At 27.7% G+C, this 26616-nt stretch overlaps 6 protein-coding genes across 7 annotated transcripts; 2 read left to right on the plus strand and 4 right to left on the minus strand.

The window, feature by feature from the left end:
- Positions 1–50: 50 nt before the first annotated feature.
- Positions 51–633, plus strand: LOC113378026 (protein PBDC1; the record flags this gene model as incomplete). The annotated part of the gene is given in 2 exon segments (XM_026618524.1): positions 51–149; positions 217–633. Coding segments are annotated over 2 exon segments (483 nt in total), but the record flags the coding sequence as incomplete, so codon positions are not given.
- Positions 634–4714: 4081 nt separating this feature from the next.
- On the minus strand, positions 4715–7811 carry LOC113377607 (uncharacterized protein YJR142W). The gene is made up of 6 exons (XM_026617980.1): positions 7538–7811; positions 7181–7419; positions 6099–6270; positions 5818–5953; positions 5344–5573; positions 4715–4925 (listed from the first exon to the last, which is right to left on the minus strand). The coding sequence occupies exons 1-6, from the start codon at positions 7608–7610 to the stop codon at positions 4813–4815; spliced, it is 963 nt and encodes a 320-aa protein (XP_026473765.1). The 5' UTR covers positions 7611–7811; the 3' UTR covers positions 4715–4812.
- Positions 7812–8883: 1072 nt separating this feature from the next.
- LOC113376533 (probable ATP-dependent RNA helicase DDX56) lies at positions 8884–11983 on the minus strand. The gene is made up of 10 exons (XM_026616485.1): positions 11757–11983; positions 11296–11520; positions 10977–11209; positions 10543–10833; positions 10096–10195; positions 9789–10007; positions 9628–9725; positions 9362–9503; positions 9083–9277; positions 8884–9024 (listed from the first exon to the last, which is right to left on the minus strand). Exons 1-10 carry the CDS (start codon positions 11820–11822, stop codon positions 8959–8961), a joined length of 1635 nt encoding a protein of 544 aa, XP_026472270.1. The 5' UTR covers positions 11823–11983; the 3' UTR covers positions 8884–8958.
- Positions 11984–12455: 472 nt separating this feature from the next.
- Positions 12456–13656, plus strand: LOC113376535 (vesicle transport protein SFT2A). 2 transcript variants are annotated; one of them, XM_026616488.1, is made up of 4 exons: positions 12467–12803; positions 12873–13042; positions 13113–13230; positions 13371–13648. In XM_026616488.1, the coding sequence occupies exons 1-4, from the start codon at positions 12732–12734 to the stop codon at positions 13497–13499; spliced, it is 489 nt and encodes a 162-aa protein (XP_026472273.1). In that variant the 5' UTR covers positions 12467–12731; the 3' UTR covers positions 13500–13648. The 2 variants fall into 2 exon arrangements, with proteins under 2 accessions (XP_026472272.1, XP_026472273.1); XM_026616487.1 differs by having other exon boundaries at positions 12456–13042; positions 13371–13656.
- Positions 13657–14235: 579 nt separating this feature from the next.
- On the minus strand, positions 14236–16190 carry LOC113376534 (synaptophysin-like protein 2). Its single transcript, XM_026616486.1, has 5 exons — positions 15911–16190; positions 15775–15843; positions 15440–15718; positions 15219–15371; positions 14236–14794 (listed from the first exon to the last, which is right to left on the minus strand). Exons 2-5 carry the CDS (start codon positions 15832–15834, stop codon positions 14678–14680), a joined length of 609 nt encoding a protein of 202 aa, XP_026472271.1. The 5' UTR covers positions 15835–15843; positions 15911–16190; the 3' UTR covers positions 14236–14677.
- Positions 16191–18410: 2220 nt separating this feature from the next.
- Positions 18411–25441, minus strand: LOC113376532 (mediator of RNA polymerase II transcription subunit 25-like). The gene is made up of 15 exons (XM_026616484.1): positions 25235–25441; positions 24843–25010; positions 23377–23596; positions 23101–23246; positions 22843–23012; positions 22540–22712; positions 21601–21730; positions 21176–21380; positions 20691–20853; positions 20429–20617; positions 20237–20362; positions 20056–20172; positions 19844–19984; positions 19040–19180; positions 18411–18691 (listed from the first exon to the last, which is right to left on the minus strand). Exons 1-15 carry the CDS (start codon positions 25375–25377, stop codon positions 18545–18547), a joined length of 2379 nt encoding a protein of 792 aa, XP_026472269.1. The 5' UTR covers positions 25378–25441; the 3' UTR covers positions 18411–18544.
- Between the last annotated feature and the right edge of the window lie 1175 nt (positions 25442–26616).

The raw sequence follows: 26616 nt of genomic DNA on the forward strand, positions 1-26616 counted from the left end.
AATTGTACCAATAATTTTGTGATTTCTTTTTGACCGTGAAATACTTTCAGGATGTGTTGAATAGGCCCGCTCACGAATTTGGAAATGATGAAACAGTTGAAACTTTATGGGCTATGAAAGCCATGGATCATGTTATTGTCTATTTTAATGTACATTTATTAAAATATTTATCTTCAACTTATAGGCAATATTCAGTACAGACGTGCCTTATTTCAGATACTTTGCTCTGTAGACCCAAAATTTCTCAAAATGTGCCCCCAAGATGAAATTATCTACCATTGTTTTCGTCAAGAATTTCCAGATATGGATGTTAAAGTACTAGATGAAAATTCATTAAAAGGCTATACAGGAAAATGCCGATGGAGAGAATTTTGTGAACGATTCAAACATATAGAAGATTACAGTTTTGGTACCTTAATACGCTTAGATTGCACATTGGATTATAGTCCAGAAAATACTATTTTAGTTCCAAGAGTTCAGTTTTATGCCATAGAATCTGCTCGAAATAAAGAAGGCCTTAATGACTGCATCAGAAAAAAATATGCTAATGTAAGTGATGTTGCGAGTAATGAAAATGTAAATCCCATAGAAAATAATTAGCATGGTTATGTTTAAGATGTACATGAGAAAAAAGTGTGGTTATATATATATATTTTTTATATTTAATAAATGATATATTCAAATGCATTTTTTTTTAATTCTCTATCATATTCAAATGCGCTTATGATACAAGTGCAAAAATTACATGCAGTTTTCATAATCCAAAAGATTTTATAATCGTGTAAATGTATTTATAGAGATTGCACTACTAGGTGGGCGCAATAATAATGCTCTTACTAAATAATTTAATACATATATTAGAGGCACCACTCTAGCCTTATGCTAATTGATTTGATTTATATTCAGAAATGATAAAAATTAATTCACTGTAGCAGTATTATTCAGTTGTTTTAATTAGAATTTTAATCTAAATTGCAAAATTTGCATATGAAATAAAAGAATAGGTAATACACTAGAATACAATGAAATAAATGCAATGAATTAGATCACAAATCATTGACTTGTTTTTTTATATTAAATTCAAAAGTTTTTATAAAACATTTCATTGAATTAAATCAATAAAGAAAGATAGAAATACAAATATTACAAGATACATTATTGATATTTTATAATAATAGTATGATTCCATAACTCATGTGGCACAGCCATTATTAACAATTAAATTAACAATATGAAAATCACTAATATTAAAACTATATTTAAGAAAGCACATTATATAAACATCAAATAAGTTCTCAAAGAAAGTTCTCAATATTCTCTTTTTACATGTATAATATAGTATCACTGTGCACATGCAAAAAGGATAAAATAATCACAATACCAAAATCTGTTTACAGTGTAACAATTATCATTAATATTAAGAATAGTTGTCCCACCAGCATGTGGAAAAAGTTTGGAGCTTTAAAACAAATTCAATTATGTATAATGCATATATATAACACATGCAAGCAGCAAGTGTGAAAAGGAGACAGTTTCTTCCATTATTTTATGGATAAACGAAATTTGTAATTGAAAATTGTTTTATGAAATTGTAAATTGTTTCAAATTGAACTGCGCTGTTTGTTTTTAAATTCAATTTGAAACCATGCTCAATCTATCAAAATATCAAATCTATAAATATGAGCAAAGATCACTAGACTTGAATGAACAAACTAATGGTTGTATAAAATTATATTTAAATTGCAATATTATGTCATCAATTCTTAAAATCAATGATTATTCTCTTAAGGGGATATTCTAGTGTAGAGGCATGAATTTTAGGTCATTTTTAAATCATTGTCATTTTCAAAAAAAAAAAAAGGAAATCATTTTTTTTACAATTTCTTCTGTAATATATTTATCAACGTTACAAGAGTACAGAAAAAATTAAAAACAAAAAACAGTTGATTTTAAAAATTATCACCACGATTGCAGCATTCCCAGTAATCCGTCATGAAATGATGTCGCAATTATACTATACTAGGATTAAGTTAAGAATAATAAATTTTTGACAAAATGGTGACTTTTTGAACAAAAAGAATCAATTTCTTGCCCACTTTGAGTTACTCGAATTTTTTAAAAATAGTAAAGATTGAAATTTGGGAATAAAGCTAGTATATGCCAGAGACAAGTCTATAAAGAATTTCTGAAAGTTTCAAATAAATCAGTTCAGTAGAACTGGAGAAATCGTGTTCTGAGAAAAACGCGTTTGAAGTTTTGCAAAAGGAAATTTCTCAAATAGCTGTATGTCCAACAATAATTCAAATTTTAAAAAATCCCTTTGTACACATATTCTTAAATAGTTAAACTTTGAAAAATATGAAACAAAAAAAAAAGATATTTATGAATTTCTACATTTGAATACACCCCATAAGTTGACAAGCTTAGAGCACTATCAACATTGATTTAAAAAAAAAAAAAAAATTGAATTGATAATATAATAATTGTGTTTTGATTATATAATGATGAGATTTGGTTCCATTTGTTAAAACGTTGAAATGTCTTTAATACTGCACCATTTGCTAGAGTTGATAAAACACCGATACAGAAAATGTTAAATTTTCACTTTTCATACTAATTTTAAGTTTAGAATATTTTATAGACAATATCCTCAATTTATTTTACAAAAAAAAAACTTCATGTTATGATATTAAATAAATTTGCTATTTTCAAAGCAACAATTCAAATAAATTTTGAACTATTTTCCATTCACTACAGAAAATTTTTAATTTTTCTTAATAAATTCAACTTTCTCTGTATTAAGTTGCGAAATTTTTTCTAAATATTTTTCTGCAGTATTAGCAAAAAAAAAAAACCTTGCGTTTATTTAATCATTGCTTTCGTACTGAAGAAAATGCATACAATTAATTTCCTTTTCAAAGAAACTTGTTTGATTAACACAAAGTTTGTTTTGCTTTGTTCTAATACGTTTTTGTTAATATAGTAGTAATAATAATACTGACTTATCACTAAATCAACGACTTTCAAAGATTTCCACCTAGAACCAATTGAATGATTGAATTATTGAAATGATTGTTTTATGTTTTAAATTTTAGATATAACATTCTCTTTTCAAATAATTTTTTTTATCATATATTTCAGAAACTAAAAAGTGCAAGCACAAAAGATGTGCAACACATTCTAAGAAGAATGTTTTAGTAATTAATTGCACCCATTTTACTTTTGTTTTTGAACTAATTTCATAGAGTAAAAAGGGGAACAATCTATCACATAAAAATAAGATTGGGTAAAAACTTTCTCTAAAAAACAACTTAAGAATAAAATGTTCATTTTATCAAGTATCAAATACCATGTTACAAATGACTTGCCTCCCTAACATAACCCTGGCCAGATATATATATATACCTATCCCCCGTTTTTACACGTTTTCGATCTTAGACGGTTTTTGAAAATATGTTTTTTAAAAAACTATTAATTTTGCATTTTCACTAAATTATAAATAATAAACAATATGCTTATATCTACAACATGATGGGAACTTCCCGTTTTCTAAATTAAACTAAAAATTATGTGTGTACTAAATTTTATGTGTGTATAATCTAGTTTGTTTGCAATATAAAAATAAATAGAATCATTGCTTTTAAACTGCGTTTTTAAGTAGTGTTTTTATATAATTGATACCTTAAATTCATTTAAGGTGAACAAACGAAATAACAGAATCATTTTTTTTCAAAATCGTTAATTTATAAAAAAAACTAGTGTGGTGCAAGGCATTGTGCCTTCAGGCAAACCCGTACCGTAATACGGAACCCAAAAAAATTTACACAAAATGTGTACACGTTATTAAAATCTCTATAAAATACCAGATAATTTGATGTGCAGTAAGTCCAATAAATATTTTTGACAGCAAAATGACATTTTTTTTAACTTATTTTTATTGAGAGTCCATAACCGATGGACTTGCCTTCCCAAACACTTAATTCAATTTACCTAAAGAGTAAAAAAAAAAGGTTATATCTGTACAAACCAATTTTAATTTTTATCTATAAAGAAAATTCAATATTTAATATATTTTTTTATATTATTGAAATAAATTAATTTTGTTAAAATTTATTAAATATGTTCGGTATTGAAGAAATTATTATTTATTTTTGGTTCAATATATTAGTTATACATCACATTAAAAATATACAAGAAAGGCATTTCTATAGTGATTTTCATTTAGCACGGTCTTTCCATACAAAAGTGAATTTTCCGAGTGACACGTTTTTTTCTGGAAGGTATCTTTCGTAAAAAACGGGGGATATGTGTATATATATATATATTATATAACGCAGCATACAATGCACAGTATTATTACAGCATACCAGGTGGGCAATCAGCACATATTTATATATCTTAATTATAAAATCAATTACAAAAAAGTGTTAACATCATTTCCATTTTCATTTCAAATCGTTTACGTCTAATATAAATACCATGCAATGTAAATTATAAAATAAAAAAAGGAAGTGATAAATTGGTTACTTATACAATATAAATTTTAATATATAATTTTCAAATATAAATTGATGTGGAATGATATTCATTATTTTTCAATTCAACATAAATAAATATAAATTAACAATTAAATCAATTTATTGCACTTGATTTGTAATAACAATCCAAAAATAGTTAATAAATAAATAAAATCTGATGCAATCAGTTACGTCACTTAACACTTATTTCTTTAAAATTTGGTTTTAAAATTGTTTACAAGCCTATTATTTAGGCATACAAAAATTCTGATACAGAATTCTGTAGATGCTAAAATTATATAGAAAGAACTTTACCATTTTCCTGTGATAATTTAGCACTAAAACGACTCTTATAAAGAGTTTGCAATGGCACATGCAATAGTTCCATGACTTCAGTAAAATTTGATTCTGAAACAATTCAAAACAAAAATTGACACTAAAACAGTATCACTACTACAGTAATTTAACTGATTAGTGTATTGAATCAATTTGTATGCATATTTTTTTTTTTATAAATTTCTATAATTTTTATTTTATGTATTACATTGAAAAAATATTCTATATATATATATATATATATATATATATATATATATACACATATATTCCAATAGCAAATGTCTAATTGTATAAAATTAATTTAAACCTTCTAAAAAAATAAGTTGAATACCACTACTGATAAGCATATTTTATATATAATCTCACTTGCAAATAATCAACATCAATGGTCTTCATTTAATAATATTAGTCAGCAGAGACTTAGCATGTTACATCAAAACAACAATCAGAAATTTAGCACAAAATACAACAACTGTAAATCACTTACCATTTTCAGGTGTAATTACTCCATGTCTTATTAAAAAGTCTATGACTACTGGACAGCTTGTTGTCTTAAAATCACTAGAAAATAGCCTCTCGTAACAATCATTGGCTGTGAGTAATTCAAAAGCTTGGACTTCACCATCTGCATTTCTAGGTACGAAGTCAACAGGAAGCTCCAAGTCAAATACAAATTCGGTATTCGGGAATATTCCTCTTTCACTCTCAAATAAAAATCTATTAGGATGTACACCATTAAATTAATACCATATATTAAAATTATTAAGTATAAAAATATAAATCAAAATTTGCAACATTATTATCCTTGTATTAGTAAAACACTTCTTAATATCATTTGTTTTAAAGTATTAATATTTACTTATATTTGAAATGATTGTTCAAAAGCTTCTAGAGTTAAAAATCTAAAAGAAAACAAAAAACTAATGTAACAAATTTTAATGAAAGCAGTTATTATTCTTACGATACACAGCCGGCTGATATTATTTTACTTGCGAGCGAATTAGGAATTGAAGCTTCCTCTGCAGCTTCTTTAATAGCAGTTTCCCTAATACCATAGCCAACAGACAATCCTCCTCCAACCATGTTATCCCATTTACCTTATAATAAAGCAATGAGACAAATAATGTGTGCAATAGATTATATATATACAAAACACAGTTATATATATATATATATATATATATATATATATATATATATGTGTGTGTGTGTGTATAGTTAAAAAAAGTAATGATAGCATACCAGGCCATGTCTGTTTCGTATCAGATCTTTGTTGCAACCATATGCATAAACCTTTAACAGGGTGATGTACATAGCCATTAATATCAACTCCATAGTTGCGAATGGCAAACAAACATGTAGCTGACCTATCCATTTCTAACAATGATTGATCACAACTTTTAACTTCATATCTCTGAAATAAGTAAATTACTAGTATCAATCATTCACCGATCATACTGATACTGATTCATTTTATCCATTTGCAAGATCTAGTGATTGTGACAAACATCACCTGATCATCATCAAATTTTAATATAAACGTATTCTACTGTACTTTACTCATATTGTATTTAATTACAGAAATAAATTCTTCGTGTCAATAATATGTTACATATTTATTTTAAATCAACTTATGTTACATAATGTATTAAGGTGACCATACGTCCCGGTTTGGCCGGGACAGTCCTGGATTTCCACGTTGTGTCCCGTTTTTTTATAAAAACAATATTTGTTCCGGATTTAAACCTTTTGTCCTGGACTATCCCTAAATTTCGAAAAGTATAGAAAAATTTCAAAGAAAATTGAACAGAATTTTATAGAAAGAATAATAAAGTTTTCACTAAAAGTAGTGTTTTTCAGTTTAAAAAATGATTCGTTTAGATTTTTATTATATTTGTTATTTCAAAAACATATCTAACCATACCACCCCCATCCTGGGTTAACACAACAAAAAATTACAGTCCCAGTTTTAACGCTAAAAAATATGGTCACCTTAAATGTATCCAATTTATGACAGCCATAGCATCCATAATACGTAGTTTTTAATTATTAATTCAAATTAAGAGTGCAGTTTCTCGAGAAAATGATCTTACTATTTTCACTTTTTGTATAATTTTTAAATACACAATCAAATTATGTCTGTTTTGTTATGTCTTCAATTTTATTCTAAAATAGTAGGCAATAATATAAAATAAATCAAAATTAAAAAATGGAATAAATCAATATAATGTAAGAAATAATCAACATAATCAAATCGTGACAACTGCATTGAGTAAAAATTAAACCTACATTATTTCTCACCAAGTAATCAATCATTCAATTACCTCCTCTCGCCAGCCTTTTAGTGTGGTGAAAAGTCCTTCAAGTTTCATCATCCGCAATACAGAATCCATAACTTCTGTGCGCTCTCTATAATTTCTAAAGGTTGATTTTAACTGAATGCAAGAATTTTGCATAATGAAGACATTGTCATATTTTATCAAAACTTGCGCAACGTCTGGACGTACAAGGCCTACTTGGACGCCTTCCACAATAAAAGGATAACAATCACCTTTAGTAATTCCTAAATTAATTACAATTACTATAGAAATGACAGTATCTTCCAGCAAAAGTATTATCAGTAAAATAATGTAAAAAATATCATAAAAATAGTTAAGTTTCGTATTTTGAGATGATCTTACCGTTTAAGTAGAAACAATTGAATTTCTGAGCCAATTTTAATAATCTAGAAACATTTCCTTCGACTGCAGCCATTTTATAAAATTCACGGGAATATCAAGATTTAGTCATTTACACTTCATAAAATAGTTAAAATTACAGATTTATACACAAACGCCGTTCTTTACTGTATTAAAAATAAAATACGTGAGCATATAAAATTCAATATTCACAAGTTGTGAACACCGGCAAAAACAAAATGCGCATAGATTGACTTGACACAAACACTGTCTACATTTGAGATGAGATCCATAGATGGCCAAAAAGCACAGTGTAGCGACCTGGCAACACACATCGCACCTCAACTTGTCAGTTAAACCATAGATAAATAAATATTATCTTCAAGTTGGCGGATTATGTTGGCAACACTGCGCGAGGACCAAAGTGCTTCAGGATTCGGAACGCTCTCTTCTGTCCCTAGACAATATAATATAATATGCTGTCTGCTGCAGTGCTGCCGAACAGTCAACATCATAAATTACAATACTTTTCCTTTCATTTTCAATACTCAAATATTATGTACATTTTATAAATAATAAATATAATCACACATAGCGTTGTTACTATTTCATTAAAAATAAAATACATTTAATATAGAAGCATTTGTATTCACTTATCTTTTACTTGAATTTAGAAATTCCAATTTTTGTATCAAAAATTTCACGTTTTCTATAATTTACACGTGATATAGCTTGGGGGGAGGGGGATCATTTTTAATGAAAAATCCTTACAAATGAATCTCGTGATTAATGGACGCCTCCCAGACGAGACAATAATAGATTTCCTCCTAAACAATGAAATAAATGTTACTGCTTCTAGGCAATGGACAAGATGAGTAAATAATACTGTCATTTGACGTTGGTATTTATAATTAGTAGTACACACCAGACAATATAATAATACATAGTGTTATTAAGTGGAGTAGTACACCGCAGGTAAATCTGAACCCTTTAGATCGATGATTCTTATCTTCAAAAGTTTATCAAAAAAAAAAAAAAAAGCAAGGAAGTATGCTCAATTTGAATTGTAATGTTTGTAAAGTGTTTGGAATAAATGACACATAATTTGGATCAATAAATATATATTTATTTTGTGAAAAACAAACATTTTTATATGGGGTTTGTCCAGTCATGTTATGCTCCTGATGTAAAAATACACTACAATTTATAATGAATGTAAATCTACGAGAATGAGTACAAATCTACTATAATAATGTTCAGACTAATTATAAATGACACTGATTATCAACTCAAAAAATATAAAGTTTAATTTATAAATAAAAGAGCATTATATGAACACTTATTTATCACAGTGCTTTTTATTCTTGTTAATATTACAAGATTTATTTATTCAAATATCCATCATTTGAAAATATTTCCATGTATCATTTCTTTTTTTTCTTATTGAACTTTGTAAGTTCAATTGCCAACAAAGGATTGTCCTTTTTCGACTAAAAATAAAATACCATTATGATATATAATCTCAATATATTGACAATATTTTCATACCTGATTTTTAGTATTTGATCCTCCAGATTGCCAAGTTCTCTTTTTAGGTTTCTTAGCTATACCAGATAATCTTTTTAAAGATTCTGGTATTATATATTCAGGAACATCTGCCAGATGTGGTTGTACTTTAACAGTATGTAAAGCCTTATCATGTCTTAATATTTGTAAATCACGAGGATTATCTTCAAAGTAACTCTGGCAAAATAGTTTAAAATTAGTTAAAAATTAAATTAGTTTATAACTAATCACATTCAACAACTATTTTATTCATTGAGCTACCTTGAGTTTTTCACAACTGAAAATTTCTTTTTTAATTTCTTTCAACCTTGCTTCCCTTACAGCAATTTTAGTTACAGCTTTCCAAGCATCTTTAGCTCTGTATTGGAAGGCTTGAACTTCCTCTAATTTAAATTGATATGCTCTGAAATAAAACCAATATTGTATATTGAGTGCAAGTACAGAAAAATAATTTAAATTATTAATACTACTATTGCAATAATATTTTTTAGAATTATATACAATGAAAATTTATAATAAAAAACTACTTGATCATTGAATCATCTGTAGTATCAGATTTTAAATGCTCATCCACTTGATTCAAAAGTGCTCGCTCCCTGATACTAACAAAAGATAACACGCTTCCCTAAAAAATAAAAGACAATGTATTATTGATTATATTTGTACAAAATGATGATTATTAAACTACCTCATTGTTTCCTCTTGCCGTTCTACCAGCTCTATGCACATATGAATTTATTGACAATGGAAAATCAAAGTTTATGACATTTGAAACATAATGAAAATCTATTCCACGAGCCACGCCTGATTCTTTATCTTTCTTTCGTTTTGATTTACGATCGCATGGAGTAACATCAGGATTTTCCAAAACATTTTCATCTGAAGCAATAATAATATCATAGATACCCTGCATAATAAAAGTAAATTATTTTCAATCAGATTAGTTACTTTATTTATTGTTATATTAAAAATTAATACAAAAATAATAAAAATACCTGGTTAAATTGATTTACAGAATGGCATCTTATGGCAGATGGTAGCTCAGAGTTTAAAACTGTACTTGGAATAGCAAACTGCTCCAAAAATAATTTCAATCTGTATAAATGTAACACTTCGTAAGTAATTAATTCACGTCAAATCAAAATCTATTATTTTCTGAATGAAATTCAGAGAGAAGATTAGGTAAAAGTCATTCATTGATCATCACAACATGTATGATATCAACTCCCATTCAGTAATTTTTCATCATTGAAGAATTTGAAACATTTCATTGAATATCAAAATTAACAAGGAATATATGATACCAATAATATTCTTTGTAATTATTAGTATTGCAGTTATATGGCAAAGTATTTGTAACAATAATAATACATTAATTATTATCTATCAATATCAGCAAAGTATGGTTATCAAATTTGGTAGTCCATTAAAAAATAACTTACTTATAACATCGATCGACAGTATTTACAAATATGATACTCTTCCCTCGAACTAAATTTAACTTCAAAAGAGAGTATAATATTGCAGCTTTCTCCATCTCTTCAGCAGCTAAATGATAATGTGTCAGTTGAGTACTTGGAGCCATATCAGATTCTTCCAATTTCAAAATAACTGGATTATGTAAGACCAGTTTTTTCAGAGATTGAACATCATCTGATAATGTTGCCGATGCCAAAATAGCTTGATATAATGTAGGCATAAAACTTAGTATTTTTTTCATGTCAGATTCATACCTAAAACAAATATAAAACTCTGCATTAATATCAAATAAAACATATTTTTAGATTATGCATCATTTTTATTAAAACTTTCTAATAATCATTAGAAAGTTCTATAGTTTATAATATATTTATACAAATGATGAATAAAATCTTACCCAAAAGAAAAAATTAAGTCAGCTTCATCTACAACAAGTACTTCTAATCCACTTTTTAGATCCAAGGTACCGGCTTTCAGATGTGCTAATGCTCTTGCAGGAGTTGCAATAACTATATCAGGTTTTGAATTAATTAGAGGCTTTTGAGCCAAGGTATCTGTATTTGTGGATATATCAATGCATTTAACTTCTTGTGAACACTTGCAAGTCAAAGAAACTATAACTGCGTGTATCTGCACAAATTAAAAGATATATTCATAGGGCCTAAGCATAGAAAGTGACGAATACATGCATTTATTTGTAATAAAAAATACATTACTTGAGAACATAATTCCTTGCTGGGAGCCAATAATAAAACTTTGACTGCTTGTTCTGCCATTGTATGCTTTGAATTCAAAATTTTTTGTATAACAGGTATAACAAATGCAGCAGTTTTACCTGAACCTGTTCGAGCTCGTAGGAGAACATCTTTACCTTCAATAAGTAAAGGAATAGCTTTTTCTTGTATTAAAGTTGGTGTTATCCAACCAAGTCTAGCAATAGCCTTGAAAAATATATATATTTAGAAGCTAGCCAAAATATTAAGATGTAAACATACAAAAAATGTACTGAGCATTATTGTCAATAAATTCAGTACTCAATCAAATCTCCTACATCATTCTGCATTTATGTATTTCGCAGTTGAAAGGAAATGCTCCGTACGTTCTGGATGTTCACGAAATAGTAAAGTATTTTCAAACATGCTTAAACACTTCAATTATGCTAAACTAATTACCGTACTTTCAAGATCCTGTCATCGAGCTCCATTTCATGAAACTTGCACGATTCACTTTCTTCGTCACTCATCTTTATGCAGGTACAATAAAGCAATAGCAAAATTAACTAAAACTCTTTTCTTAGCAAACGACCCTCAAAACACGTTCTAACAACACGTGCATGCTTCTTTCAACTCCCAAACAACATAACCTTAACGAAAAGGGATCATACTCTATGTTGAGGAAACGTCAAACCAAGTTCACAGGGTTGAATATCTTGGTATCGATATAGAAAAAATCGTCTATCAAACCTGAACTTATCGATATTTGTCATTGACCTAAAAGCTTGCATCACATCATAGATAAATATGCTATGGTTTTACTGGAAGACCTCTTAAACTCTGTCCCCTAGACAATATAATAAGTGTCTTCACTTTTATTGTCCCCAATCTATCAAGATACGGTAGATAAACTTTTGAGTCAAAACATATCATTTAATAGTTTTATAATATTAATTATCAAATATGTGTGCTTATAACCCTAGACAATTTATAATATACAACCACTAGTTTACTAGTTCGGAACAATAAATTGTAACAATTCGCCGTTGAGCAGCACCTAAATCGTGCAAAATGACAGTTTTATACCACCGCTCCGTATAATGTCCTAATTATTGCGTTATGGGATTGACTCACACATCGATAATTTTAACATATGTAGCGATATGCGATAATGCGATATACATTTCAAGAGATCTGTCATGAACCTGTTGCTATCGTTTGTTTGATTTGATATTTTTAAGTTTTTAGATGATTTTCAGTAATAATTAATATTAAACAGTAACACGCTACAAAATCGCATATGATATATCAATATATTTCCTCCACATTCCTAATATCCATAAAATTGTGAATGCAACAAGTGCTCACATTTATACAGTTGTGGGCTACTTTCGATTTAGATAAATTAATTATAAAACACTACGGATATATTGTACTAGATGATGGACAAATTGCGTCGAGCTTTGAGCGGCAATGAACAGACCGATGAGGAAAGTGGAATAATCACACAAGTAATAAATAATTATATGTTTATTTTTTCAAAAATACGACTGTACTACATTAAAACTTTTGTTTCACAGATATCTGATGCATCTACATTAAGTTGGTCTACCCGATTAAAGGGATTCATATTTTGTTTTGTTATTGGAGTTCTGCTTTCCTTTTTAGGCTCGTTTGCTCTATTTTTGTCAAAAGATTTAACTGTTTTTGCAGTATTTTACACTATTGGAAATATTGTGTCTCTTACTAGGTAAATATGGTATAACATTAGTTTTGTAGTTTTTAATGTATATCATACTTATATATGTATTTGATTATAGTACATGTTTTCTAATGGGACCAGTCAATCAAATTAAGAAAATGTTTGCACCCACAAGAATTGTGGCAACTGTCATTGTTGCTGTATCATTTGCTATAACTTTGTTTGCTGCAATTGGGGTAATTGCTTTTATTTATAAACACCAATATATTATTATTATTTTAATTCAATTTTCTACAAAAAATTAAAACTTCTTAGTCTATAGATTTCATCAAATATAAATTATATAGATATGTTCTCTAAGCATGTTTTTTTTCAGTTGAAGAATCCGGGTTTGGCACTGCTTTTCATCATAATACAGTCATTAGCGATGACATGGTATTCTTTATCATATATACCCTATGCTAGGGATGCTGTTAAGAAAACTGTCTCTAGTTGTATAACATAGTCTGCTTAGCAGTACGCTTCAAAATTATATGTAAATGTAAATTTTAGATTAGTTTAATTTAAATTTTAAAATTTAAAGTTATTTTAATATATAAATGTATAGTATTCCAAATGATTTCTGACTATTATTAAACTATTGATATTGTGGAGATATTCATTGCGACAGTCAAGTTTGAATACCCAAATTTCATCGTAATATTTTTAATTATAATTTGCATATTACCTAATAGTTTAAATAAGTCTATTCAAATCTATTACGTTACTGCTGTATCAAATACAAAAATTAAAACTAGCTGTACTGGGTAAAATAATTAAAAACAATAAATGTACTTAGCATTTTTTTTAAATAATTGGGTAAACTATTGTAAAATGATCTGACATTACAGCATTTCTGTAAGTTATGTTAATTTGACTGTATTTGTATGTTTGTAATGTGTTTCGAAGGAATACATTGTATTAAATGTAACTGTAAAATTATGTATGAATTAACAATATATTCAATGTATCTTGTGAAAGTGTCAATTGATTGTGTGATATTTAATAATTAACAATACTAAAAACAATATTAAAATGTTCACACTTATATATTATTAAATTATATGGTGCTTATAGCTAAAATGGCCAATATTTTACATGTTTATGAAAAAATAAATTTATTCTAAATATATTGTCTTTTTTATTAGCAGAAAAATAAAACAATAAATATAAGCAAGAAACTAATAACAATGGAGCATAAAATTATTAGATAATAAATATAATATAACTAATATAAAGATTCTCAATGCTGTAATTTAGAGCTACATGATCTCAAATCCTACGTGATGAAAATGCTCAAGTCAGTGGCACATGTAACATTTTATTGTCATGAAAAGGGGCAAAAAATGTTAATCATACTACTTGATAATGCAACGTTTCCAATAGTTAGTAATTGAAATCAATAGCGTTTTCTTAAGTAATAAGTGCCCCTGCATTAATCATAATCAACTAATGTTTTATTTTTTGAATCTATACACTTAATATGGTAGCTATTATAATCCAATTCTTAATAATGAAATTAGTACCATCCCTAATACATTTCTAAACATACTACTAAACTTTATTTTGTTAGCTCGTACGACTAGTTTTAGAATCATACCTTAATAATCAATGAAATGAATAATACTCTGTAACTTTATTAATTTAAACTGTTGGTGTGATTGGTCCAGAACTGGCCTGTTTAATTTGGAACCATGTAGTTTCTTTGTATAAGAACCACAAATCGGAAGCCCACAGAAAAAAGTTTAAAAATCCAAGAATCTGTAATTAAAAATCAACGCAATGTCATGTCAAAACAATGTCATAATTCAGCAGAAAAAGAATATTATCTCAAGTTGAAAGCAAAAGACTTCTCGAAAATACTTTAATTACAATAATAATAGGTCATCAGTATATGAAGTCAGTATAGAAAGTCTAAATATAAAAATACATATAATAATATTTTACCAAAAATAAACCTCGTTATAATTTTGATTCTAAAAAAAAATCTAATGGGTGGTGTTATAAAATTTAATGTTAATCATTGCAAGTTTATAACTTTTTCACAACATTTTGAAATAGTTTACCTTGTAAGACCTAATTTTACCTCGTTACAAATAAATTAAATGAAAAAAATCGTAGTAGTAGTAATTATCAAAATATATATATATATATATATATATATATATATATATATAATACTAACCACAGAAATATTTAATGTTGAAAAACTTGGCATCTCAACAACAGAACATGAATCCGGTAAAATCACTAGAGTTTTCAAGCCATTTAGTCCATTAGCCCAAGCTGCACTTCCTGATAACCAAAATACTGCTAAAATCACAGTGAGTGAGAAATCCTAGAATAATCACAAATATAAATAAATAATAAATCAAAAATTGTTCAAATATATAAAATCTTTCTTACTATCAATGGAATTTGGGTATTCTTCTTGTACAGTTCATCACACCCCACATAAAAAATTACAATAAAAATACAATATAAAAATGACAACACTCCAGTTGCAACAAAAAATTGAGCATCAGACGATAAATCACCACTAGAGCCTTCTGTGGGAGAATCAGATACAGGAAGAGATATCCGAAATGGATATTCTATTTTTGCATCATATGCTTTACTTTGGCACATGTATTTGTACATGCTGCTATATCCAGATATTGTAGCAAAAGCGCATATTGAAAAAATCTACAAAAAAAATTAGATACACAATTTGCAAACCAATGCAGGGACTGCACACTTACAAATTGAATAATTCTCATCACTCCTCGAGGCTCTTGAAATACTGTTAGATTGTAGTTCATTTTGAATATCTGAATGACAATTCAATGAAAATCAATACGATTTAGAGTAACCAAAAAGCTTATCAGAGCATCTCACCTTTATTATCCGCGCTTTATTAAGAACGAGGTACTTGATACAATACTAATAATTAGGATACACTAAATTATATATAGACAAATGATTGTACACATGTATCGACATATAAATACAGATACAGAGAAATAGCATAGAACGTCTTGTTAAGTGACATTAAATGTAAACATGCTCATCAATCGAACAAAGTGGAAACATAGAAAAACTAAAACTAATGAATTTCTCACGACACGCCTAGAAATGACGTTTTGAATTTGATATCTATGGCTACTGGAATCAATAACGCGCCTTTGGCAGGTTTGGTATTTTGATATGTGAAGCAGTTGTTTGATTGTGTTTGATAACCGAAATCAAAGAGCGTACAAGTAAATTAGGCCATAGCTAATATATAATGGGTATATAGATAAGAAACGTATAAATATATATGACTAGGACCAGAAAGACTCGATTGCCCAACGCACTCGATCGCACGGACTACTTTGAACGGCACACAATTCAAAACTCGTACATGTGTTGTTAGCGTGTTTGTGTTTATAAATATATACATTATACATACTTGGAGACGTACAACTGCAATTAATTGAAGTTGAATTATATTAAGAGATCATGGCCACAAAATTTGAAATAGTTCATACAATTGTTTCAAAATCGCAAAACTTGAATTTGTATTTATTACTTTACTTGAATTATTGAAGTAAAACTTCTTTAGCGACTTTTGCGACTACGGTGTAAACCGTACAAATGCAACGGAAATTGCGTTACGATTTTACGCCATTCGCTCTCGATGAAATCATTTCAATACGGGTCGGATTGTGATTAGTCGTCGTGTATGTGAATAGAGATCTGTCGTTGTATTCGTACCGGCATCAACGTTGTATGCGTACCGATATCAACAAGTAAATCGGCATGGATAAATAAACATTTTAAAGTTACATCGAAGTACAAATCTTGATTTAATGACAAATGCCCGAATCAGAAGATTATTTTACCCTGTTCCTTGAAAATAATAAAACAAATTGAACATTTGTGCCATGTAGTGAACGTAAGTTTATTGATTAGAAATTATTTCTATATTATTCATAGTTTCTATAAATCTTTGAAGTTATTAAAATGGAAAATATTTTTTAGACAAGACAGATATTACAGCTGTTTAAAGAATGAGATTATATCGCCAGCTAAAAAGTAATAAAGATACCAGCAGTCAATGAATGTATGTTAATTTTAATTACATGAAGCTCTCTTCAAACACAATTACATGATGAGTGAAATTGTGAAAACAATATTTTTTTAGGCATTGTTTAACATAATCCAATGTGTGAACGAATTTTATAGAATTCAGAAAAATCAGAAATTATTTCATTTCTCGAATGAAGATTCATTTCTAAATGCTAATTACAATGACAAACCGAGATCATGTTATATTTGAAGTATGGCTTTAATAACATTATTGTTTTTAAATATTATACATATTTTTAATGCTATTATAAATATATAATTTATAATTTATCACTATATATATAATGTGTATAATGATTGACACTAATAAATGTGTGCATCACGAGCGTTACCATATTACTTGTTATTAATAATTGTTATATGATGTGTTTATTTTTACTGTCTTGTACCGAAGCAAATAAGTTTCACTTCAATCGTGCGTGAACCTTACGTGCACTCTTTTATTTATTTATTATTATTTACCCAAAGTATACTGTAAATAATTTGTCCTACTTGTAGTTAGATCCTCTCATAAAGAATAATCATGTTATATTTTATTTACATTCATTGGTATATATTTATATACATGGAAAACCCCTATATTGTTCATAAATAAACTAATAGTAAAAAAAATCTTATTCATTTAACTCTTTCCTTTCGGGTTCCTCCCACTCACTTGCTCTAAGACACTCGCATTTTTCTGTGGCTCGCCAAGCATTTTTAAAATAGAATTTTCTACATTTCATCAACTTTTTTTCCATCAATGAATTCATTACAATGTGTTCTTTCCTTGTTGCTTTGTTGATTTATGAAATTTTATTTTTAAATATAGTGTTTTTATATTAATTATGTTTGTTAGTATATATCAAGTTTTGCGAATTATTCTTTTGTGTTAGTACTTCCGTACCACTTATCATCAATGTTTTTTTAATAGTTTCAAATAATTATAGACATTCTTGAATATCTTTTATGATACAAATGCGCGAAACTATTGGAAAATGAAATGTGTCTTTGAATGTTCTTTCAGGGAGCTATTTCATATACTGAACAGTATTTAAAATCATATTTATAAAAATTATTTATTAGCATATATACAAATTATAAATAGGTTTTGATAAAAATTTTAATAATTAAAGTTAAAAATAAAACATTACTCTACAAAATAATTTAGATTTTTTTGCTAAAATTATCACATATTAATATTGGTATTAACTAATCTTAATATATTCAATATACAAAAATCTATGAACCATAATCAACTCTAAAAACATAGCAAACTCTCATTCAATTTCCACAATAAAAATATTTACAATTTATTCCCACCACTCATCATAACTAATAACATTAATCTTTAAATATTGTTCAGACTACAGATTCATTTAAAAATATTTCACATTACCTATTCAATTAATTATTGAGAACTCACATTCCTGTACCTGGCATGCCGCTGGAAATGTTTGTTTGACCAGTCATTGAATTTGTTATGGATCCAGTACCACCTTGCGGAACATTCATGCCTCGTTGTTGCATTTGCTGTAATTGTGCTTGCAACTGTTTTCTCTGCTCTTGCTGTTTAAAAATAAAATAAAGTTTGCTACTATTACATATATATATATATATATATATATATATATATATATATATATATATACCCATAGGATTGACAACTTACGCAAAGAGAAAATACAGGGAACTACTGAAAACCGAAGCACAGGATCAAGAAGCATGGAAGCAGAAGTTCGGAAAGAAAGGTACATGAAAAAAAAGTGGAGGTGGAATATTATTAAAGGGGAGAGGAGTGGTAATGGGAATGATAGACAAAGGGTAAGGAAATCATTTATTTGTGGTGGCTCTCACACCATGTACCTTCAGGCAGACTACCATTTATTATTATTATTATATAAGTTACGGACTTACATCAATCTGTTGTTTATATTGAGCTTCCTTGTGCTGTGCAGTTTGAAGACTTTCTTGAATTTGTTGTACATGGCTATATATTTCCAATTGACTTTTATATTGCGCTTCTGCTTGTTGAGCAGCTTCCAAGGTTTGTTTTAACTACCAAGCATAATAATAAATTATGCATATGAATATATGAATATATATATATATATATATATATATATATATATATATATATATTATAGAATTTTGTGATATGAGTGGAACAAATATTAAATGTTAAATATGAATAATGCAATGCATATATATTGTATGAAAATGGAACTAAGGGTAACCTTTTCTATGAAAATTCTTACATATTTATTTAGTTTTAATTTTTACAGTTAAATTGATTGCCACCGAATGAAGGCTAAGATGCTAGCCAAAACGTATGGATTTTAAATAAATTTCTAAGAACTCCCATACTATTTTTATTGATGTAACACCCGACTTTTTAACTCAAATTAATTATATATATATATATATATATATATATATATATATATGATCTAAAAAAAAAAATATTTAAATTTCTTCTAGCTGAATGATGAGACATATCTCCTCTCAAAACGTACAAATTTAAAATAAATATTTCTTTTTTCGGAGTGTGGGCTCTTTTATTCATTTCAATATGATTCAATGTTGAACAAAGAATCCTCAATATATATATATATATATATATATATATATATATATAATATATACACTTTGTTCTAAATGCAATCGGTCCTATATATTAAAAACATTTGAAAAATTATTTTTCAATGAATTATTAGTCACCTGCAGAATTTTTTCTAAATTTTGTTGCCTTGCTGCTTCTATGTGATCAAATGGAGGTCTCTGAGATGGTCCGCCCATCATATTTTGTGCGCCTCTAATATTATTTTGGTTTTGACCACTCATGTTATTCGCCCCTGGTTGCTGTAAATTTAAAATCAAATATAACTTATTTTGAAACAATAATTGAACAAAACATATTTTGAAATAACTACCATTAATCCAATACGTGGACCATTATTAACATTTGTTGTGGAAGTTGGAACAACATTTTGCGTTATTTGTCCACCCCCCATTGTCATAGTATTTGTCTGAGACAACATAATACCACTCTAAAAAATTGATTTGTTTAATTATCAATCAAAAATCAAAAAAATTATCTTTGTTGCTAAAAACCTGTGAATTTGGTTGTGAAGATGTTGCTTGTCTGTTTCCCGAACTATTCATTGTAGCACTACCTAACTGACCAGGTGAAGGGACACCTGGAGTAGAACTCATATTACCCTGTGAGCCTGGGGGTGCCTAGTATCATTTTTAGTATAGATGGTTATCGACAAAATATCACTCTGTGTAAACAATATATCCTACCTGGCCTTGCCTCATTAATACCTGAGATTGTTTTTGCTGTTGTATTACTCTTCGCAATCTGTCAACAAAAGCATTTTGATTATTTGGAATAAATCCTAAGTAGGCTTTTTTTTCTGCTGTGTACAATAATATAAGCACTTTAATATCACACACTCCAGGTGCCATAGCAGTAAAATGAACACATCCTGCCTGTGAAATTTAATTACTCATTTAGTAAAAGCCAATAAAATAATCAATAAGAAATAATAATTGATTGACTTACAAAGCCAGAACTCATAACTTTAGTCAATGATTCCAGAGCATCACAGGCTTGTGGGTGAAATAATACTGATTTAGAGTCCTTTAAATATTGTCCTCCAATATTGCTAATTAATTGTTTTGGCATCAACTGCATTATTAATTTAGGAGGCCATGATTCAGCTTTCCTATAAAAAAAATCCATCTTTTATTAAGATGCAAAGGATGTATATATATATATATATATATGCTATTTCCATGCAAAGTTTGATTGAATTGCGCACTATCTAAAAGTTAATATTAGGAGCTAAAACTGTCAGAAAATTGTTTTTTATCAATTTGGAACCATTTGAGAACCTTGGGAGCAAAGAAATTCAAAAATGTTTATATTAAGGCCCACCCTATTCGAAAATGTCCATATTAAGGACCACCCTAATATATATAATATATAACAAGTACATATATATAATACATATATATATATAACAAGTATTCATTATAATCATATACAATTCTGGTTCGCCATCCTTGGAATTAGCAGAAACTGTGCAAGGTACATGTTTAGTATGTTTCTGCTGATCACTTGGAGTCTTGGCTTTTTCAATCCATTCAAGAAGACCATGCCAAATTGTGTGTCTTTCTCTAATTGAATTTTGAACTGCATTTGGTTGAGATAAAGTTTGTTGCTGCGATGGAGTATTTATATTACCAGCAGCTGAAAAAAAACAATGTTATAAAACACGAGTACAAAGTTTTACAAAAAAATTTACTTTTAAAATTGGTAAAGAGTAAAATATAACATATTGTCATTACTAAAGTAATTGGCCTTTTTATGCCTTATTGTTTTAGGTATATTACCTAACACATACAGAAGAATAAAACTAAACAAAGTTAACAGAATGAGGGTACTTATTTATGTAATTTAAATTATTTACCTGTGCCCTGAAAATTTTGCATCATATTTCCTTGCGTGCCACCACATTGAATTGTGTGAGAAGGCGTTGTCAGTTGACTAATTAGAGCACTATTTTGTCCCAATGCTTGATTATTCATATATGGTGGTCTCTAATAATATTCAATATATATATATATATTGTAAAAACAATAATATTTTAGATGCTATTTACTATTATTACTACTACTACTATTAGATAATAATTAAATCACATTTAATTTAGACAAATACAATTGATGCATCAAATACCTCACTTCGCACCATTTTTGTTACTAAGTTTTTGAAGTTGTGTTGCTGATTGTGTTTTTGAAGATTGTTTCAGGTTTGAGCTTTTCATTTTATATTTTTCTTTGAAATTAGAGTAGACTGGAGAAATTAATTGTTAATCTCCCACAAACCAAAACTACTCTAATGAAGAACTACTATTGCAATTTGGCTAATAAGAATTAAGCCATAATAATAAATCTTCAAAAAATAAAATTTTACCTTAAAACAAATATCAAAAATGATGTGTTTGATTTTAGTTAGATAGTTAGGCAAAGTTATGGAAGTGTTTTTTTTTTTAAAAAAAAAGAAGTGCTGATAGCACGGAAGTAGTTTTGAAATGCTCCAGGCAAATAACAATTGCTATAAAGAAATTTATTAATGTTGACAAAAATGTTGTCCAGCAGACATTGAGCTAATTTTTTGTAAAATAGAGCCAACTTACTTTTTACAAAATAGTTGTAACAATGTAACCTAGCTTTAATTTTTACATGGACATCTATACACAATTATATTCTAGGAATATAATGGTGTATACATCTAGGAATGTAACTCCAAATTAAAGTAAGGTATGGGCGTATTTAAAATAAATATAAAACTTTAGTAGTTTTATAATTAAAATAAATATATAATATTACAAAGTTTATTATATTACTTGTTGTGGAGGCATCATCCATGCTCTGGGGTTCGGACCTCTTTGCATTGGATTAGATGACAGATAAGATGAACCACACATTTGAGACTGATTTGGAAATTGCCCATTGATATGATTCACTTGACGAATTTGATTTAAATTATTGCCGATCATAGGTGTATTTGATGGCATACCTACAAACAAAAATATAATAATAAAACAATATAATATTGTATATATTTCGAATCTGCCATAATAGAATAATCATGAAAAATTGATGTTAGTTACTGAATTAGTGATGAGTTAAATATGAACTGAACTTACCAGAATTTTGATTTGGTCTAAATTGGCCGGATGTAGTAGAATTCATAGGTACTATTGGTTGTACACTACTTGGTTTTGGACTATCAATAGTAGAAAGTGGTGAGAGCAATGTGGGATTCATATTTATAGTGGTCTGGTGAATATTTTCGTTTATAGGCCTTTCTTTCAAACTGCACAAAAAAAAAAATATTGAAAATTATGTTAATAAACAATAAAAAAAACAGTATATAATAAAATATGAATAAATTGCAAACTGACCTATAACCCTTTAGTAATACTAAATGACGAGGATCTTTAGCATAATTTTTTGTCTGTAAGGTCGATAAATCTCCACCAGCTTTTTCAAATATTTTCAATAATGTTACTAATTTACGAGGTGATATAATAGACAAATGTATACTTTTCTGAAAAGAAATAAAATTGTCAATGATAGCAGTAACAATAATATAATATCATTGAATGCTATAAAAAAAGAAAATTATAGTAGTTTTAAAACAAAAAGATCTATGGACATAGTTAAATTTAAAATCATACCTCTTGTAATATTATTGCCAACTGATCAACAGTTTTGTTAGCATAGCTATAGCATTCCGTAACTGGAACTAAATACGGTGGAGAATTACATATCAAAATGCAGTGTTTTTGGGCTAAAGTATTGTTATCTCTTTTTAATTGTAATTCTTCAAAGCACATCAAAGCAGTAGCTAAACCCTCGGCTATATGGGCACAAGACTCTCCTTTGCCTCCAATTAACCTTCATAAAATCATAACCAAGTAAGAAAGATACTATTCTTAAAAATATTGCTAAGTCTGCCCTTTCTAAAAACACAATTTAATACAACAGTAATTTAATGAAACAATTAAAAATAAAAAAAAACTATAATATAAACAAAAAATTTAGTTTCCATTCTTCCTAAAATAAATAATATCAATATTATATAATGAAGGAAAATGTAGTAGCTATACAAAAAATGAAATTTTGGTTTATTATTGAAAAAATAAAACAAATATTGAACATTTAACAACAAAAACAATATTTATCCCATATTTTATAATTTTGTGGTTACTGTTAAAGTGACCATACGTCCCGGATTTCCACCTTGTGTGCCGGGTTTTTCTAAAAGCAATACTTATCCCAGATTTAGATCTTTTCAAAAATTAGTGTGTAAATTATCAAAAATTATAAAAACAAAAAATTACTATTTATTTCAAATTAATTATGAAGAAAATTTTATACAAAACTCAAAAGCAAAAATAAAACATATGGATCAAAAAATATAAGATGTAATATCATAGATAAAAAAGTATACTCTACATAGTAGTATAGACTAAAAGTCCACAATTCTGATTTAAAAAAAATTGATTCATATAAAATTGTTTTTTTTATTACATCCTTAAATAGCATTTGTTATTTCAAAGCACCTCCCGCCCCCCGTTCTGGTTTAGCATTAACTAAAAATTACTGTCCCGGTTTTGACTTAAAAAAATATGGTCACCTTATTACTGTTATTCTAAAGTTATTGGCAATTCAAATTATAACAAATTACTGAATTTTGGACTATGAAATAACATGAGATATGACTATGTATAATTCTAAATATAGTATGTATATATAATCCTAAAATATAATCCTAAAATATAATTCCATAAAAATAATATAACCAAATAATATCAATACACATCTTATATTTGTTGTCTGAATTAAGTAAAATATTATAACAAAATCTATATTATGTTTAATAACAAATTATCTATATAGTCCAGTCATTCAAGCTTAAATTAGGTAAGATTCTCGGAATTTGAGATACCCGGCTGTAAGTCTGTAAATATTTGTATATTGACACCTAAAAGTTGTCTCAAAACCTACATGTGGTAGGACAACTTTTAGGTGTCAATGTACAAATATTTACAGACTTAAAGCTGGGTATCTCGAATTCCGAGGTGAACTTACTATAATGACTGGACTAATAATATATTTAATAACAAAAACTAATACTTACTCTAATTTATCTAAAGTATGTAACATTTTTTGAGGATTTGAAAATGGCCCATAAGTTTGGCAGTTGGGAAAAGGCATACAATCTGATGCTTGGTATAAGACAATCCCATACAATGTATTTGTACCTTCAGGAACATAATCAATTTCTTCTAATCCCGGACTAAAATAGCTGCAAACAAATCAATGTTTATTATCTAATTTGCACTCTCCATATTGATAAACAAAAATTATCGGAACTATTAATCAGTAATGAAAAATTAAATCAATGTACAGCAAGGTTACACCTCCAAAAAATTCGAGGTACCTCAAACCGATTTCAAATATCCGTTCAAAAGTCATCATTTAAGTAATAAATTTAATATTAATTAATTATCAAATATATAGTTTACTTACTCCATAGTAGGAATTATATAGTTATTTCGTAAATCATTAAAGTATCCTCCATTGAATGCTGTGCCCTCTATAACAAATATAACATCTGCCAAAATATCACCTTCTTGGCTGTTCATTATTGAATTACTGTAACCAATCGTCATTTGTAATTGCACTTAACCTAATTTTTACAAGCCGATCCAAACTGACAACTCGCCAAGAAAACTTTAAAAGTTGTGAGGCCAAGAAAATGGCGGACAAGATAAAAGGGACATGACAGACATGTTGCCCGCGTTGAAAATATAAACCGTTATTCTATTGTCTAGGGTCGTCTAGGTCATAGATAAAAGAAGAGTATATAGATCGCTCTCTCGGGCCATATTTCGTTGCCACATTCCTGTGTTAGTTGAAGCCCCGCGCTACAGATGGCACTAGTCGCCTGAACGGGTGCGTATAAAAAATACTATAGAAATGAACCAAAATTATATGGACCGTTTTAATTCAAAATTTAAAAAAAGAAAAATTGAAAAAAAAAAAATTTTGAAGCATTTATTTTTCACAAAAACATTCTACATTATATCTACATAGTTCTCTTTATAAACAAAGCACACATAGCATAAAAATGTACATAAATATACACATTATCCACAATGTATATATATATATATATATATATATATATATATATATATATATAACATTATATATGATTATAATAGATGGTAGTAAGCTGTAAAAACTATGTGCGAAAAGCATAAAAATGTACTTAAATGTACACGCTATCCACAATGTATATATATATATATACAAATATATATATATATATATATATATATATATACATATATATATATACATATATATATATATATATATATATATTTTGTATGATTCTGAATTTGATGTTGACATATGTATTAACAAAGTCTAATAATGTTAATATTATTGATGTTATGCCCGATTATTAGACTTTGTTAATATATATATATATATATATATATATATATATGTGTGTGTAATATCATTTTAGCATATCAGCCTTTCAAGCTGAGCACAAAAAGAATAGAAATGTACATGAATGTATATATTATTTATATATATACATATACATATATAACCACAATTCTTTGATTGATATTGATTCAGATCAATATATAACCAATATATATATATATATATATATATATTTACATATATATTTATTTTGATTAACATTAAGTTACATAATATCTATGATGTACAGTCTCTATTTGGGAATCTTTTCTGCGCTATTGTTAATGTGCATTCAAATGTTTGTTCAAAATGTCATTATTATCATTGTCTTAAAGAAAAACAACAATCATTGATATTATTATAACAGTACTTAATAGTTTTCTTATAGCATCTACAATAAGACATTTTAG

This window comes from Ctenocephalides felis, unplaced genomic scaffold (genome assembly GCF_003426905.1).
Source record: "Ctenocephalides felis isolate EL2017-DRISC unplaced genomic scaffold, ASM342690v1 CF-g0.4_SCAFFOLD_01886, whole genome shotgun sequence".
Lineage (NCBI taxonomy): Eukaryota > Metazoa > Arthropoda > Insecta > Siphonaptera > Pulicidae > Ctenocephalides > Ctenocephalides felis.